The sequence below is a fragment of the Natator depressus genome, chromosome 2 (genome assembly GCF_965152275.1).
Source record: "Natator depressus isolate rNatDep1 chromosome 2, rNatDep2.hap1, whole genome shotgun sequence".
Lineage (NCBI taxonomy): Eukaryota > Metazoa > Chordata > Testudines > Cheloniidae > Natator > Natator depressus.
This window is the reverse complement of record NC_134235.1, coordinates 99,623,722-99,642,598: the sequence shown is the minus strand read 5'-3', so window position 1 is coordinate 99,642,598 and position 18,877 is coordinate 99,623,722. Positions and strand designations below refer to the sequence as shown.

General features: G+C 39.6%; 1 protein-coding gene across 3 annotated transcripts in view; it reads left to right on the top strand.

Annotated features, from left to right (window-relative positions):
* Positions 1 to 18,877, top strand: part of MBP (myelin basic protein) — a 163,517-nt gene that overhangs the window by 110,920 nt on the left and 33,720 nt on the right. For 2 of the 3 annotated variants that reach the window (XM_074944736.1, XM_074944737.1), the window contains exon 4: positions 18,385 to 18,815. In XM_074944736.1, coding sequence (XP_074800837.1) covers positions 18,385 to 18,815 — 431 coding nt within the window. Of the gene's footprint in view, positions 1 to 18,270; positions 18,305 to 18,384; positions 18,816 to 18,877 lie in introns of those variants that run through there. The other variant, XM_074944738.1, reaches the window with a different exon arrangement.

Here is an 18,877-nt window from a genome sequence, read left to right as displayed (position 1 = left end):
ACACAGGCCATAGAACTTGCCCATACTAATTAATGACACTCAAATGTTACAATGAGCAAGAGGTCGGGGATCAGGGGCAGAAGATTGTGCTCAAGCAAAATATATGCACCGAGGTCATAGTGATTTCTTCTAACTTCCAATGTATTGTTGTTCTTACCTTGTGTCCTTGCCCTGAAGAGCTTATAGTCTAAAAATTAGCTCACCAGTGGCTGTCACAGGTGCTTGTTACTTACGCAGTTACTTTAAACATTGTGGTCACTGTCCACCAGAGTTGTGTCTCCAGGATTAGAAATCAGGAAACCTGACCAACTGTGCATCCACTCACCTCCCATGCCACCCCTATTTTCAGATATAAATGGTTAGTTATGCACTGTGGCTGAAATTGACCCCTGCGGAGAGGACCTGTACAAGGCCTACGCACCACTTTTGTTTCACTTAGGCCCTCAAAATAGGGCTCCAGTGAGGCTCAAGCAGCACAAAGGGCTTGTGTGGGCCTAGTTCACTGGAGTGAATTTTACTCTGTGCGAAGAGTGGCAGTACATAGCAGAACCCACCTTAACAATATGCACGGCGGTTTTGCCACTGTGACGGGCACAGAAAGCGTCTATCGACCTCTGTGTACCTTGCTGAAGAAGGGTTGTCCTAAGTGATTGAGATGGTGTAGCTCTATTTTCAGTGGTGGAGGGTGGGGGGGAAGAGGTAATTTAAATCATGTATAGTGTTAGTAAAGCTTTTGTAGGTTCCTTGGAAAAGGACAAGATATAAGGTATATTCTGTGGGGGGGGGGGGGGGGGGGGGAGGACAGACGGTCGGACAAAGAGTTCTTAAAAAAAAAACAAAAAAACCCATCTAGTTGAACAGGAATATATGACCTCTGTGACACCAGCTGCCAGGGGGATCTTTAGAGCTGATAATGGGAATGTAATTAGAAGATGGGCTGTGGCTATTTATAGACATGTTATGGACTGATACTATAGAATTAGAAGGCATTGTGTGAAATGTTCATGTAACATCTCTAAAGGAGGCCAGTACTACAGGAATAGATCAGAAATCCAGCTTTTTACTTTGCCTAAATGTAGACTTACACAATAGCCTAGTGACACTTCTGAAGAGTGCACAATTTAAACAAAGAATATGTTCAGAAAGTACACTGTGTGCCCAGTAGGCAGTTGGTAAGACTGGACAAACAATACACAGTTTGTATCCACATTTACATTTAAACAAGGGAACATACAAGGTTTCCATGACAATTTAACCCTTAGAATGTTACTGAACTTAATTTCCAGGTGGGTAATGCTTAAAAATTAGGTATGTGGGAGGGGGAGATTGGGGTCTCCTCAGAGGAAATGGGGATGAATGTACTGGTTCTACAGTCAGGAGGGATTTCGGGGCTGGGCTGTTGCACGCATAGGGATAATCTGGAATGTTGTCTTGAAGAGGCTTGTGAGAAGATTCTTCCATATGGTGGGGATCAAGGTTTTTGTGGGAGTAGTTAAACTGAAAGGAAGTGAGATTGGGATAAGAGTTTATTGGGATAGTTTGGAGAGTACATTGGGACCAGGATTTTAAATGGGAAGAGGTGGCAGGAAGGATTGGTAGATGGTGGGGAGGTCAGAACAGAGACTGGCTGCTTGTGATGGGAGAGTAGCAGAAGGGATTGAGAGACTGGAACATTGCATATTGTACTTGTCTTCAGGTTGGGGAGACTTAAATCCAAACATTTAATATTATGCACGTAGGATTTTGTGGTTAGTGATAGACATATTTTTAGAATCTGCTGTACCCTATGTAAGTGCTTTGATTCCCTGTTCTGTGGGAAGAAATTGATTTCAGGAATACAGGCAAGTTTATTAGTATTGAATTTTGAATGTTTGAATTAATGTTTCTTTCTCTTGCCTTTTAGTCATCAAAACGAATAGTCCTCTCTCTCTGTCTCTGATATTGCTCTTTTCAAACATTTCATTCCCAGCTCTCTTCTATTATTTAAATTCTTTCTGTAGAACATTCTATTTGTCCTAGGACACTGCCAATTTTGATCAGCTCATAGCTGGTTTAGCCATTTTGTATTCATTGCTCCTCTTGTTGTAACTCCCTGTTTGTTTTCAGGTATTGTCCCTTCTGATTTTTAGGACTGCACTGAGGCCACTGTAAAGAGATTTGACTCCAGCCTAAAATAAATTAGGGAGATAGGCTTTATATCTAACATACCTTTTTCTTAGGCATCCAGACATTTTAAATCAAATTTAGTATCAGTTGTTGAGACATCTGAAAAATGTTGCCTCAAATATTAAATCTTTCTATAGAGGAAATCTCAGTTGTTTTTTTCTCCTACTATATTCAATATTTTCAGAAATCTTTTAAATAAACATTGTTATGGGGGAGGGAAGGGAGAAGAGAAAAGAAGGAGGGTAGATTTAAAATCTCCCCTATATTACCTTCAGAATTGTTAGGTTACAAGGAGTCTTCTAGATTTTAAAAATCTTGGGAATTTTTAAACCATCAGTGCTGAGAACTTTAACAAAACATATATACTTTAACAAAATATGTATAATTTACATGTATAACATGTAAATTATACATATTACATGTAAAACATGTATTACATGTAAAACATGTATAATTTAACAAAACCCCCTGCTTCGAGCAGGGGGTTGGACTAGATGACCTTCTGGGGTCCCTTCCAACCCTGATATTCTATGATTCTATGAGAATACCCACTGTTAGTGGTAGGACTTGGAATATTTTTGTTCCCTCTGCTCATTCTTCAAAAGCAATTAACAAAGTCTATTCCCAGAGCTATGCTGACAGACTTGATTATGCAGCTACCAAACAAAGAAATCTTGACAAGCCAGGTAGGGCACTATGGCAAAAAACAAAACAAAAAAACCCCTATGTCCCTCTCCCTTCACAATAGTCAATAGAATGCAAAATGGGCCATATACTGCGGTCTTTTGCTCTTTGTGGGTCTGTGTGGAGGGGCATTTTAAAACATGCTGGAATGGATAATAGAAACCACCCAGTGGCCTGATGGAGAGGAATCTACACCGCTTGCCCCAAACTCATTTCTTCAGGTTGGTCACAAGTGACAGCATTTGCCACAATATGTGTAGAATTTAGCTGTAGACACAATAGCCAGGTAACTTCAACTCAATTCAAAATACAGAACAATCCCCTCCCCTACTTTATTAAAAAAAAAGTATAAAATCAATAAGGAATAAGTGTTTTCAAACTTCTAAGAGCAAAAACTAAAAATTTAAATACTATTAAAAGTTACTTGACTCTCTTTTCAGAAGGCTGATCTATGGAATACGGTTTGCCTGTTCGTTTTGTAGTTTTCCACAGCTCTACCAATGGTCTGTCCTCTGTAAGCAGAGGGAGGCATCTCAGGTCTCAGTAATGGATGTAGTATATATTTCTTGCATATATCAAATATACAAAGAGTCATAGCAACATAAATCTTTTATGAAGGAAGAAAATGTCAGGATTCCAAGAGGAAATAGCCCATTTGCTGTAGGAAAGCAATAACCAGTGAAGGGGGCTTAACCTAGTTTTATAAAACCTGGAGTTATTCTGACTGTGTTTTTATGGACTGAATGCAATTAGGGATTAAGAGATCCCCATTTTCAGTTCTGCTTCCTTCTTTCCTTCCCCCATCTATCCAAAGTGAAAATTTTAGTCTGAAGTGCAGTTAATCTAAGAAACATTGCTGATCTGGGATTATATCAGGAAACTGTCTGATGGCTGGGGAATCAGCTAAATACGCTAAACTGTGCTCTTGAACAAATGTACAGTCTATAGTTTTGTTGCTGTGCACAGTCACTATTAACAAAATGTTTAAGTTGTTCATTATTAGAACTGTAGAGTGTACTGTACTCTTCTGGAATGAAGGACTCTTAATCCAGAGAAACCCACAGCGTTGAAGAATCTTTATGACCAAAAGGGTATAGTACTTATTTAAATGAAAGTTTTTAAACACTGGTAATACCAAAAAACCACTGACACCCCAATGTATATCTGAAATGTGCATGAAAAATCCAAGCATGTCCATTTCCACTTACCCTGAATATAACATACAGCTACCTAGTATTGTATGCCACCCTCTCTCCTGCACTTGGGCAGTGTGCAAATGTACATTATTCTGAACTAGTGTATTTTTCCTTATGTCCACTTTTATGCAGAAAGCATCTTAGAGTTTGAACTTTAATGTGACATCACAAAAAGGATGACAAATGTGAGTTTCAGTCCTTTAAATGTTTCAGAGTTGTAGCAGTGTTAGTCTGTATCAGCAAAAATAACGAGGAGTCCTTGCAGCACCTTAGAGACTAACAAATTTATTTGGGCATAAGCTTTCGTGCTTTAGAACCCACTTCATCAGATGCATGGAGTAAAAATATAGGAGCAGGTATAAGTACATGAAAGGATGTGGGGTTGCTTTACCAAGTGTGAGGCCAGTCTAACGAGATAAATCAATTAACAGCAGGATACCAAGGGAGGAAAAATAACTTTTAAAGTGGTAAGAGAGTGGCCCATTACAGACAGTCGATGAGAAGGTGTGAGTAACAGTAAGGAGAAATTAGTACTGGGGAAATTAAGTTTAGGTTTTGTAATGACCTAACCACTCCCAGTCTCTATTCAGGCCTAATCTGATGGTATCCAGTTTGCAAATTAAGCCCTCTACACCAACATTCCACACAAAGATGGACTACAAGCCATCAGGAATAGCATCCCCGATACCATCACAGCAGCCTGATGGCTGAACTTTGTGACTTTGTCCTCACCCACAACTACTTCAAATCTGAAGATAATTTATACCTTCAAGTCAGCGGGACTGCTATGGGTACCTGCATGGCCCCTCAGTATGCCAACATTTTTATGGCTGACTTAGAACAACGCTTCCTCAGCTCTTGTCACCTTACACCACTGCGCTACGTTGATGACATCTTCATCATCTGGACCCATGGGAAGGAGGCCCTTGAAGAATTCCACCAAGATTTCAATGATTTCCACCCTACCATCAACCTCAGCCTGGACCAGTCCACACAAGAGGTCCACTTCCTAGACACTACAGTGCCAATAAGCAATGGTCACATAAACACCAGCCTATACCGGAAAAGTACTGACCACTATACGTACCTACAGCCAGTCTTCCCTGGGGCTATAGCGAGAATGTTGCCCATCATGCGTGGAATGACCTTCCAGAACCAGTTACTGTAGTCCTCTCTCTTGCCTCATTCAAATCCCTTCTGAGAACTCACTTATGCTGTGAAGTCTAAGGTGTTTAAAAAAAAAAAAAGCCACGTCCTCCCATCTTACTGCCAGAATAACTTCAGATATTTTTCTTAACATTATGCATTAAACTTACATAAAGATGGCTTATTTAGAAAAAAGAATGTGGCTATGTGGGAAATACTTCCAAAAAGTAATACACAGATTATTTTTGAATAGTTCAATCGTTCCTTAGTTACTTTCTTGTGCTTGTCCATCTTAAAAGCTATTGCTTGAATATCCTGTAACTTGTTTTGATGCCGGCAAGGTTTGCAATCTGGCTGTTCTATTACAAGGTCAATAATGCAGTGAGACAGAGAGAGAGAGAGAACATGTAAGCATTTGTGTATTTAATACAAGTCAATCAAACTATTTCTGTAAGAGATTCTGTTTATTCCAATAAGCAACTCAATCTTGCAATATAAAATAAGAGTGTGATCATTAAACACTGTAAATGATGCCCCTTGCTCACTCTTATGTGTGAAATATTTTGGATAAATAAAAAATATATGTTCTGTTAACACAAAGCAACAATTCTGTTTGAAGCTGGTGGGTGGATAAAATTCACTTGTTTAAGTTTTTAAAAAAATCTCTGCGGGTTGTATGGAGAGCTGCCACATGCCTCTCATAGATTCCAAATATATGCCATGGCAAATCCCACTAGCTTCAACCACAGGCTTGTTCGTTTTCTGTGCTCTCCTTTGTAACTCTAAGCAAACAGTATCAATGCCAGAAGTATTTAGAAAATAAGGAGGATATGCTACAGACCAGGCCTACACTTCAGAATTCCACTGCGATATCAGCCACCCTGTGGGCATCATTTTAGAGCTCATTGTAAGTTAATAGCGGACATAGTGAACTGACCATGTGAAACAATGCAGAGTGCTTAAGGTTTCCTGCGAGCTAGTTATTCGGAATTTAATCTAAGATGATGACTTGGTTTTAATTACAGAATTAAATTTTAAAAAAATCTTTACTTTTCCCCCAGGGACTATGTTTTAACTTTTTGAACGCCTATTTTACTTAAAATAGTAAGTGAAAGCTAGAATGTGTTTCCCCAATACAGCCAAGAGGCAAATGGAAAGTTCCAAGACTCTTTTCTGGCTATTGTGGTCTGTGCCTGAGTATTTAGAATTGCATGCTTTGTTTACACGTAGATGGTCAGTGCAGTTATGTAAAGGCATTTTTCATTTTACTTGATGGAACATTTTCCCATAGGACTCTCTAATTGTAATAGAGTTTGTAGTATCTAATGTGCTGTCCTGCGTTGGATTTGCAGAAGCATACATAAGTCTTTACTGTAGAGCATATTTAATTGTTTTGGAAAACAGTTCTCAAGTAACCTCCGCACAGGGGTCATATACACTTTTTTTTTCTTATTTATGCTGTTTCCTGCTCTTCAACTGAGGAGTGGTGGTGTGTGCGTCTGTGCATGTGCACATTCTACTTCTATAGTAACTGTAAAGTAATTTTTCACTAACTCTGCAGTATGCCAATCTCTGCTCTCTAGAAGAGTGTCCTTAGGAGCTGTAGTGGAGGTATATGTATAGTCGCTCCACAATTATTTCAAATATCCATAGGAATACAAATCTCTCTGCTTTGCTTGGCTACTGCCCTCTGAACTTCCCCTGTTTGGAGGTTTGAGGGCAGCAGCCAAACAGCATAGGACAAGAGGATATTAACTACATTTCACAAACAGTAATTTGAAGGTACTACCTGTAAATTGCAAGGTCTTTGGAGTTTATTGCAGGATATGGTTATTCTGACAGAGATTTAAAGGGCTCTTACATTTTCATGTAATTAACCATTCTGAATGAAAACCATAGTGGCTGATGTTGTTTGGTGAAATTTCTTCTATTTGATAGGATTTGTCAAGTAAAAGGGGGGAAAAGGCTATTGGTGCTGATAAACCAAATCAAGAATTCTGATTCATTTTAATTCCATCGCTATTATTTAAACTGTGGTAGTTTCCAAATGATCCATTCAGGAAGAGAATGCGCAACACTATACTAGGTTCTGTGTAGTATGACGTGGTCCCTGCCCCAGGGAATGTACAATGTGTCTGTATGAAAGTTTCATGGAAACTGATCTTCCTGTACAATCTGCTTAAGGTACAGCCCTCAAATATGAAATCTTATCAGTATGTATGGTCATGTTATGTTCAGTTTGCTGATTTACCAATATCAGAAAGAGACAAGGAAAGAATAAAACTGTAAAGTCTTTTTCTTTAAAAAGATATCCGTTTCCCTGTTCCTGCTCAGCTGCATATCGCCAAGAACCCTACTTTCTATTTTTAGTCAATTTAATTTTTTATTTCATAAATCTTAGCTGGCTTTTACCGTTTAAAATGGAAAACAAATGAAGCCTTGCTAATTAATATACTAAATGGTGTGTCATAGCAATAATTCTCTCAGCATCACCCTGTATAGTTAGCAACTTATTTTTATAAGAGTGTTAAAGTTCTATGAGAAATTCATCTAATCACTGCCATCCTCAGACCACTAACTGGAATGAGTTTACTCTGATGACAGTACCTTATTGCACCTACGTACAGTTATGTGCTGAAATATTTTGAATGGCACATTTTATTTTTAGCTGAGAATCATTGTAGGCAAAAAAATAAATAAATTCACATTTACAATGATATCACATGCTGACTGCCAACAGCTTTTTTAGACTTGAGCTAAATACTTTGTCACTTGACACCCTCCAAATAATCCAACATGGTTATTGTTTTTAAATAGATGAATACAAGTTAAAGTAGAGGTTGATATGTAGCCATTACCCCAACTTGCTTGTAGCATGGGATCCTTCAGAAGAAAGATATGACCTAGAAGGATAGATATCAAGTGGCATTAGTTTGAATACTCAAATATACTGTAGATGTGGAATAAAATTTTATTTTTTTCCTTTGCTATGAGTACTTCGATGTCATCTTGAATCCAAAAGCGAACAATTTAAACTCTCAAAGCATCAAAAAAGGGTGACCGTTTATTACGCAGAAGATATACTAGTATGACTGCTTTTCAGCCTAGTGCTGGAGCAAAAGCTCCGGTGACTTCAGAAATGTTCATACTGAACAGAATGCTCAAGGACCCATGCATGTTGGTGCTATTTGTGCAAATAATCCATAGAATTAAACAAGTCAGATGCCCTCAGGTGGCTGGCCACTTTTAAATAATGAAAATCTTCTTTATTGCCCAAAAGATTTTGGAGGAGGGAAGGAAAAAGAAAAATAGGAGGGGCTTTACACAGAAAAATCTTCCACAGAATCTAGTATTCTTTACAAAGCAAGCAAGGTAAATAGCACACTTGCTGTATGTCATTAGTCAATCAGTCCAACTATTACTGTCTTGTCCTACCTATCAGACAAACCTTATATTTCCAGCAGTGATGCACCCTGAATCCTAGGATAGGGGGGTCTAAACCTACTCCCAGCATGACCCCTGTGTCAGGGACTCTTGGGGGGGGCAATTCACAGACCCAAGTTAGGTGCCCATGCTCTCTGTACAATGCAAGGGGAGAATTAGGCCTTTTAAAAAGGGATTCTTGAAGCCAGCACACTTAAGTTAGCCAGTAAGAAATGCCAAGAATAAGGGTCTGGCCTAAGCCACAACCCTCAAAGGGAGTTAGGTGCCAAACTCTGGACGATAGGGAGGCACCTTGCTCCACTGTGGATTCACAGCCATGAAACTTCTCTCTGGAATGGCAGAGCAGGGTTTTTTGATCTAGATGTTTCACTTCGGTGCCTCAGTCCCCCATGTGAATCCCACCTACTAGTCACCACTAGAGATTTATTGTACTGATACGAAAGAAACAGCTTGCCGCTATCTGTCCACCAGGCCAATAATAGCTGTTCTGTAGGTGAGCATGTCAGGCTTTATTTTATGAAATCCAAAGAAAACTGTTAAAAGGAAACCCTACTGCAGAAATGATTTGTGTGGTCAAGGAACATTTTTCCACCATAGAAAAGGTGCAGTTGCAAAATTTTCACCAGGACTTTTTCTTCGGTTTTGAGAATTTCATCCATTTTCTCACGTTTTTCAGAAAGTGAGATTTAGCCAAGGAAAAGGGCAGGCATGGTCCATTTAGAGCAGTGCTTCTAAGCCTGCGGGCTGCTTGTGGCCCAATGAGCATGCAGCTGTGGCCCATGTGACATCCTCAGGGCCATACAGGTCGTGTATATATTGTGTAGACGCAGCCTACATAAGACACACAGAGCTGCGTACGTGGCCCACAACAGTAAATAGGTTGAGAACCACTGGTTTAGAGGAATAGTACTTTTTCATATGTCAAAAAGAAGAAAGTTTCAAGTGCTGCAATCACTTCCTGAAATCAATGGGCTCTTCACTGATTGTCTCCCAGGGAAGCAGATTGCTAATCATGTTAAGAGAGAACCTTTCAACATCCCTGCATGATAGCTTTTACTGAAGTTCAGCTATGGTTTATTTGCTTGTACTTAAATTGGCAGAGTTTAATAAAGAATAGCTATCTAATCTATCATTAGTTTTTATGGAAGTGAGACTTTTAAGTCCTCAGTCATTGTTTCATTTAAGATTTGGGTGTGGGCTTTCTACCTGTACATATCATACAAGTGGACACATTGTGCAGTATATTACACACCTACTCTGATATGAAGACAAGATATGTCCATACACAAATGCTTTGAAAGTTCTGTATGACTCGGTGTCTTTTCTGATCCTCTAAAGTTCATATTCTTTTTTTCCTTTTTGTCTTAAGACAGTTCTAAGTTAGAAAGGCCCCAAATGGATTGGTACAGCTCTGACAGATTCCTCTCTTCTCAAATTCCATCATTATGCTCCCCAGAGCTAGATATGGCAAACCTAACAATTCAAAGCAAAGGTTCATTAAAAGCACCCATGAACTTCATTTACTTTCCACCTTAAACAATTTTTTATTCCTGGACTCAGTCCTTTAGCATTCCTAATTTGAAAAATCCACCTTGTTTCTTATCTTTTACCCCCCCCCCCCGCCCCCAACAGCTCCTTCCTTTTCAATGTGGGGGTGAATGGGAAAAGAGAGTGCTCCTCTGTAATCTCTTCTAGGAGATGAGCAAAATCCAGAAGGTCCCACTGGACACTGCTGCCTCTAGAGTAAGCTATGAACTTGTTAGGGACTGAGATGCCACAGAGAGCACTTCTACGTTTACTGGCATTTTACATTGTTTTTTGGGACTTCTCAACTCCAGAGTGAGATAATTACCCAGTCCAGAGGTAGTGTTGGCACCTAGTAAAGGCAGGTCTCACTGTTGCAAAACTCTGAGAAGGCAGCCTGCTTGCCTGTACGCTCCCTCCCCCCCAAACAGATTTTCTGAAGATCTGAAAGAAGTAGGCCTACTTGGCCTGTGCCCAGACTTTTTGAAAGGGGAAAGAGGCCACCTGATTGCCCCTCCATAGGGAATCCTACATGGCATGAAATTCAGCCCAACTTTGCCAAATGGTTGATGCTTTTTTGGAGACCTGGGCTGAGTTTTGTGCTGGCAGGAAAAAATAAAGGCAAGATGAATTGCACCTGATTTTGGGTTTCACATAGCTGTAATCATTATTTGCCATTGATAGACATTAGATTAATGTAACTGGATGTCATGCTCAGCAGCTTGTATTCCTGATAAAGTGCTATTCTTCTCTAAAAAATGACCACACAAAAGGTAAAATCTATGAGGTGGGGGTGTCTGTCAAGACTACTTCATGGGCTTTTTTCCCCCCTGCTTTTCATTGGTTAGCCCCGCAGAGCCAAAACAGTGTGAGCTGGATTGTTCGTGGTGAAATGTGGAGGGGGGGGGCTTGTGTAGCAAGTAATTTATTGCTGGGCCAAAGTCTCTTCTGTTACAACTCTGCAGCCCTTCAGTGTCAGAGAGTAGAACTGGGCATGGAGAATCTTTACCGGTGGATGGTGCATGAGCCAGAAAGCAACCAGCCTGACTTTTAGATCTTAAAAGTTGTCAGGGCCTAGCAGTTAGAGAAACCATCTTTTTACTTGTCAGTAGATCAAATTAGATCTAGCATTATTTACACATTCTAAATATGGAAAACCAGGATGCCATTTTACAGTCGGAGTAGAACTATATAAGCTATAATAAGGAAAGTGAAAAACTAAAAATGGCACTGTCAGGCTCTCTTTCACATGAAATTTCAGGTGAAAGTTTGCAGCAGTAAGGCTAGGCAAATCAAACTCCGTATCAGCTCTAAAAATGAAGCTGCTCTTTATCAACAGTAAAAAAAAAATCCTTTCCATCAGAACTTAGCCATTCTTTGTTTTTTAATGCAGGAAGCAGAGCAGAATCAGCTCATTTTTCCATAGCTGTAGTCAGCACATTGCTAACAGAAGTAAAAGCGTGTCTGTTGGTAGACCAAGTAGTTATGACCTCAAGACAGTTATGTTGAATAAGAGGGCGCTATTTTTATATCGTATACTGCCGTAACTGGACTTTAAGGAGAAACAGGCCAAACGATTCACTGGATCTGTTCTTCACTCTGTTTCACCAGATTTATGTCAGAACACTTCCACTCTAGTCAAGAGTGTTTCACAAGTCTGGTTTCATCGAGTGGGGAATCAGGCCCTTTCTTTGCCATTCTTTTATTCTGTATAGGTTCTTATATCACCCTCATAACCTTCCACTAATACATTAAGTCACTAGTATTTGTCTTACATAGTTTGTTCTTTCTCATCCTCTCCCCTGGAGGAGAATTGTGTATGCAGTGTAGTGTTTGAGTAGGGCTTTTATTATTATTTTTTGTTTAAATATACATGGTGGTGTGTGTGAGTGCACGCGTGAGCGAGAGAGGAGTGTACCTAGAGGTGAAGTTTCTAATGGTCCTTAGATCCTGTGAGAGTTTGTTTGGCAATCTGAGACTGGCACCTGGGAACTCTGTCTCCTGCTCAGACAAGCTTTACTTTTATTCTTAGGCATGGCAGAACTGAGTGTTTGTTTTTAGTTTTTTTTAATAATATTGATGTTTATTTTCAAGCACTTTTTCAATTTTTATTGATTTAAAGTCATGAAAACTTTGGGAGGGGGGAGATAATTTAATGAAAGACACTGAAATTCAAAAAGTTAATGTTTATAAAGCTTTAACACAAATTGTCAATATCCTATGTCAAAATATACAAAGTACATATCTTTAAATCAAACTGAAATTTAAAATGAGAAAAATGCTGCTTGAGAATGCAGTCATTATCAATGGAAGTATATGTGTGTGTGTGTGTGTGTGTGTGTACAGTGAAATCAATGGTTACTGACAAAAATCTAATCCTTTCAAGCCTATTTACTGGAGAAAGAGCAGAGCTGTTGACCAGGATCTTCATTCCAAAGTTTTAAGCAATCTTTTATATGTTCTGGGCCCAGGGCAACTTGAAGATAAGGACTGAAACCTTTAACTTGCTTTGTCATTGTACAGGAAGCCAGCATAGACAGCAGAGGGTATGGCTGCTGCTATGGCAAAATTATATTTCTAAAACTAAACATCAGTTTGTCCTTGAAGTATGTTGTGTGTTTAAAATTCTAGAAGAAAGCAGATTTTGAGTTACCCAAGTGTAAAACAAAAAGCACGTGAACATTTTATTTTGTAGGCTGGGGTAGTTCAAAACTGGCTAATTAGAATTTTAATCCCAAAATTTCACCTCGAGGTAAGGATGTTTTTCCAAAAGCAATAAGCACCTGACGAAAATGGGTTTATAATGAAAGTGCCCTCTTGACCAAGACTATAGCATTGGCATAATACGAATTCATCTGGGTCTTATGATGATTTGGCTACTGTGGAGACATATTGGCATTGTGCACCAGCATCCATTTGGCCAGCACGTGGGGGAAAATAACGTTTATGTAATGGCTAAACACGTTAACTGAGCATTATGCTTAGAGAACTTTTACCAACTGTTCTCTGTGTAATTATACTGCATGCAATCCATCTCAAAGAGGAGTGCTTTTAAAAATGATTTTCAACATTTTGACAAGCGTCAGACAAAACCAGTAATTACATGTAAATGCTTGTTGGCCAGTTGTCCTCAGACTGTAACTGTAGAGTCAGGCTTGAGACTTATATTTTTGCTTTGCAAAGGCGGGGTAAGGATGAATCAAGTTTTACAGCTGGAATGTAATGATGAAAATCTAATTCTTCTCCTCCCTGAAAATCTTATTGAGGCATTTGGATAAAAGAACTATTTCAAAAAGGGTCAGTTAATGCTCCTGTGATCCGTAGTGCACAGTAGAGGCTGGATTGTCCATTGTCCTTCGTTGGCAGGAGGCACAAGGGACCATGCACAATCACTGCTTTTTTTTGAGTACAGGGACTACTCCCAGCTAGCACCTTGCTCCGTTCAGAACACTCAGAAGAGGAGCATGACGGATGTGGGACTTTGCCTGCTCTAAAGTAGGTTGTGGTGCACCCTTTCTGGGATGTAGCAGTGGGAGTGCTCCGGCTAGGGTAGGTTGTTCTGTGCCATCTCCAAGAAGAGGGCTCTAGCAAAAAGCCACAAGAGATCCCTTGTTACGCTGAGGGATGACCTATGACTGTCCACAGATAAGAGAAATCTAATCCACCATCATCTTGCTGGACCTGTCTGTGAAATTTGATAAGACAGGACTATTTGGTGAGCAGTGTTATCTCCGAGAAGCTGTAGTGCTGAACAGAAATGGCCTGGACCAGCTGTGGCCCTTGCATATGACAGCCCTCAAGGCTGGGTGTGAAAGCAACTGTTCCCCCTCATCTACATAATAATCTCACAAGCCTCAGTCATCTTCCCCCTTATTATTCAGTACTTCCGTATGAAGGGCTGGTGAGCCTAGCGGTATGCAGTGGGTGCCAGCTCTGTGTTTAATAAACAGCACACTTTTAGGGCTTAGCCAAAGTCAACAGCAGTCTAAGAACTTGAGGTGATGCTGGCAGAGAGAAATGCTTTGAAGAACTTGCCTTGACATTCACGCTACTGATATACCTGGCCAGAGAGCTAAAAGAATGCAGAAATTTTTTCAGTTTCAATGCTTTTCATTAGAATTCTGAATCTTTGGAAGAATTTGACGGCTCTATAAGCTGGTCAAATAAGATTTTTGAGAAATGTGTTGCAATTTTGAAAAGCCAAAGGTGTTTGATGTTCTCCACTCAGCACTGTTTGCAAGATCAGGCCTTCTGATGCCAGTAGTATATAGAAATTGCAGTATTTCTTCCCTGTTTCTCAAGTCTTTTCGGAAATCGTCATGAGAAGAGAACAAATGTGAAATTTATAATGATGCATCCATCAGCCTGAGCAGCATAATTAAACTGACCTAACCCCGCAGTATAGACAGTGCTAGGCTGCTGGAAGAATACTTCCATCGACTGACTGCTTCTTGGGGTTCTCCAAGCAGTGTAGGTAGTGTCTCCATTGAAGCGCTGCAGTGGCAGTTGTAGCATTTCAGGGCAGACAAGCCCTTAGATCACAAGCTTAGCCATACAATAGGTAAACATTTGGGTTCTGACAATCATTCTCTTCCTTAGGAATTAAATGGAGATGTCAGATCAAATGCCTGTTTTGAGAGTGTAATTAATGTTTCATGATCAGTTCCCATGATTAAGGCTAAGATTTTGTCATGGATATTTTTAGTGACAACATTATAAATGCTGGATGAAAAGCGGGGTTTGGGGTGGAGGCTGACAGCTTGCGACCCCCTGAGGTGTTTGGAAGATGTAAAAATACAGCATTCTGCTAATTTATACAAGTCAGGATTGCTCCGGGAATTGCTGCCTCTTTTAAAAAAAACTGTTCAGATTTCTCCATTTCTGTACGCGCTGGAATTCCTATGGCTCTCTCCCTCTTATTTTGGGAGTTGACACAACTGGTTCACAACCTTCCAGGAGTGTTCAGCATGCATTTCCTGCCGTTGCTGGCCAGCTCCACTGGCCCTTGCTGAGAAGTGCAGGACCATAGTCCCACCTCCTTCCTACTGCTTTTGGGGTGGTTGCCCACCAGGGCACTGCATGGAGGATGCAGGGGGAGAGGGGGCTCCTTACGCCCATCTCCCTTCCACAGCCAGGCCCGATATTTTCTTTAGAGTAAAGTAGGTATTGTAATATTCTTGGGATAAAGTCTGTGGAGTACTCCATGCCATGGTTATAGCCAAAATTACCATATCTTGCAAAAGGATTCTCTCTTTTTTTTTTGTTGCAAAGATTAGGTTCCTTTTTTCCTACACAATAGATCTTAAGTTACTGTAGCAAGGAAAATCTTCTCTTTCACTACTGTAAGTGGCACATTCCATTTCCCTCACCTGAAGGGGAAAAAAGGAAAATCAGTGTTATAGTCAGTTGAATTCATGATGGAATATTTTTCTTTATAAAGTTAAAGTTAAAAATTTTAATGATCTAATAAATCAATACTGAAATGCAGTTTGGCAGACATTTTATTAGTAATTCATTAGATCATACCTTGTATTAAGTAGTTCTGTGTCATTAATATACATATACGTCATATACACACACTTTGGAAAAGGAATTCATGCCTGCTGGTGATTTAATATCGTTCAAATATAGACTGTTTTTTCCGTTGTACATTTTCGCTGAACATTAAATGGGGTTTTAACACAGTAAAAATGTAAAGGAAAAATTAAATGCATGCTTTCATTGCTAAACTAAAAGCATACAGAAAAGATTTACACTTTATAGCTCACTGCTTATGTGTTGAGAGAAGCTACTTTTATGGCACAAATGCCCTTCTTTGTTTCTTACAAATAACTGTATTCAGTGACACAAAGCACAACTGTTATAGAAGTATTAGTATGCAGAAGCTCTGCTGTTTTGTTAATGCATTTAATTAAATACAATAGCACTATTGTTTTTCTCCTTAATTCAATTTGTATGATGGTATAGAATTTAAACCAACGTTAAATCATTAAAATTAGTTATTGTTTGTTGCTCCCAAAACCACTGCATCCTGCTTCACTCCATCAGGAAAGCTATGGTGACAAACTAACAAAATCTGGTAAAGGTTTGATCCTTCAGGGCACCAATGTGTAAGTACCTTGGGAATGTTCAGCATAAAAAGAAATACACCGCAGAAAGCAAAAGAACATAGCTGCAATATTTTTAATAAACAGCTTTCTTTTTTCAGTTCAGAAAGCCTTAATTGATGATTGCATCCCTGAAGACAATTCTTAAAAAAGATTAAATGGAGGGAAGAACTGAACTTCCTTTCTAGCTAGTTGACACATTTTCAATTGAGGTCATAGCCAAAATTGCATGCCTTACACAAACACACATTAGCCTTCTCCAGGAAGTTAAACTGTAGCTGATTTACTAATTCGTACTTGTCAGGTTATAATTGGTTGTAGGTCTGTATTTGCAGATTAATTCTGTCATCCAGCTAAAATTCATTTGCTTGGAGTAATTTTACTGTCCAGTGTTTGCAATATGATCAGTTGTGGCCTTGTTCTGAATCTGTCCCTATTAAAACTACTTTAATAAACTTTTTTTTAATAAAAGAAAGATAACCAAAAATACTCTTCTTTTCAGCAGTTCAGTGCTATGTAAATACTAAAGGGCTGGCTCGAATCAGCAAAAGACAAGCACTGAGAAAGCACACATCATGGCATAGTCAGATCCAGATCGCTTCTCAGTGCAGCAACTATCAAATCAAATTGTGGAATTTCATGAGGTAATCAACAGAAATCACAAACACCATATGCCCAGTTATTCCTGATCCTACTGAAGTCAGTGGAAGTTTTGTCAATGACTTGGGTCTATTTCGTCATCCTGATCCCAGATGAATAATCACTTCTAATAATAAGGTTTCTTTGCAATCAATCAGGAGACTCATTTACTTCATGCATTTAAAAAAAAAAAAAGCCCCCTGTGGCTGACTGCTGAAGAACTCTCCCAAGTTACTAATTTACTACTACTCTTCATTGGAAATTTGCTTGATTTTGCAGTACATAGTCTACACCAACTCACAATTTGTCAACAGAAGTGGGAGCTACTCTCTGTAAGGGTTGCAGAATTGGGCTGAGAATCCCAGCATGGGTAGACAGACTTGAGCTAGTGCACTAAAAATAGCAGTGTAGACATTATGGCACTGCTGGAGCTTGGAGCCGGGAAGTTCAGCCAGGGTGAGCTGCCATCAGGGCTGCAACTTTGAGCCTACCCATGCTGGAAATCATATCTCCCAGCTGCAGTGTAGACATTCCCTCTGACTTCCAAATAGCTTACTGAAGCACATTAGAATGTAACCCAACTTAGAAAAGTTGGCATGAGTGTAATGTTTGTCATTTTACTAAACAGCAACAGGCTGGGCCTTTCACTGAGGGTGTGTGTGAGGAAAAAGGAGGGTAAGATGTTTCTTACAAGCAGACCTGTAAGTATAACTATCATAAGAGATAAGACTGTGTGGATGACAATACGGTTATCTAAAGTGAAGACCTGTTTGAAGAGGGGATTGGGGAATGCAAATTTGTGGTTTTTACATTTGGAAGAAACTGGGGAACAAATAAGGCAAAGAGATTTTTAAAAAATAGTAATGTAGCTCAGATTCAATGGGGATTTATACGTTAAAGAATTGTAATAGACTCCTACCAGTGGGAGTTCCATCTTGTACAACATAGAGCTCAGAAGTTAGAAAAGTTGTAACGTCACGCAAAGAGGGGTTGAAGTGGAAATACAATCCAAACCTTTTTATGGTCACGTACAGTAGTCTTTAGAAATAGTGAGAAGAGTGGTCAATATAAAAAATTCTCACCTCTTACATCAGGTACTGAGATGGCCATTGGAGACATTGATAATAAAACAGAGAGATCACCTACAACATAAACACTGAAATGATTTGATAGGCTATAATTGCAATAATTTACAACAAACTTCAGCTATTTTTATTAACCCATTTCCAAACATATTGACCACCATTCTAATTTTAAAACCTCAAAGAAGTTATGTCATCCCAGTGCAAGTTAAATGTGAGAACACAGTTCAGTTGCAAGACAGATTAATTCTCTGAAAGGCATTTGGAGAGAGAGAGAACATATTCTATGGATTTTGCATGAAAAAACTAACTCAAGGCAAGTGAAAGAAAGCAGCATTGTTCCAGTGCTCTGTTTTTCATAGGCCTGTATTCATATCTCATTCTTGTTGTTTATAGGAGAGGCAGATGTGAACCAGAACAATGGGACCTCCACTAAGAGCACAGCGGTGACAGACTCCAAGGGCACAGCAGACTCAAAGAATGCCTGGAAGGAGGCCAACCCAGCTGACACAGTTGGTCGCCCCCACTTGATCCGCCTCTTTTCCCGAGATGCCCCAGGAAGGGAGGACAACACCTTCAAAGATCGGCCCTCAGAGTCAGACGAGCTACAGACCATTCAAGAGGACAGTGCTGCAACTTCAGAGAACTCGGATTTGATGGCTTCACAGAAACGCTCCTCTTTCCGGCACGGATCAAAAATGGCAACTGCAAGCACCATAGACCATGCTAGACATGGATCTCCAAGGCACAGAGACTCGGGTCTACTTGACTCGCTGGGCAGATTCTTTGGAGGAGAAAAACAAGTTCCCAGGAGGGGCTCGGGCAAGGTGAGCTCTGAGGAATAGAACAGCTACAGCAACATAAAATACAAATTAAAAAAGAAAGGGTA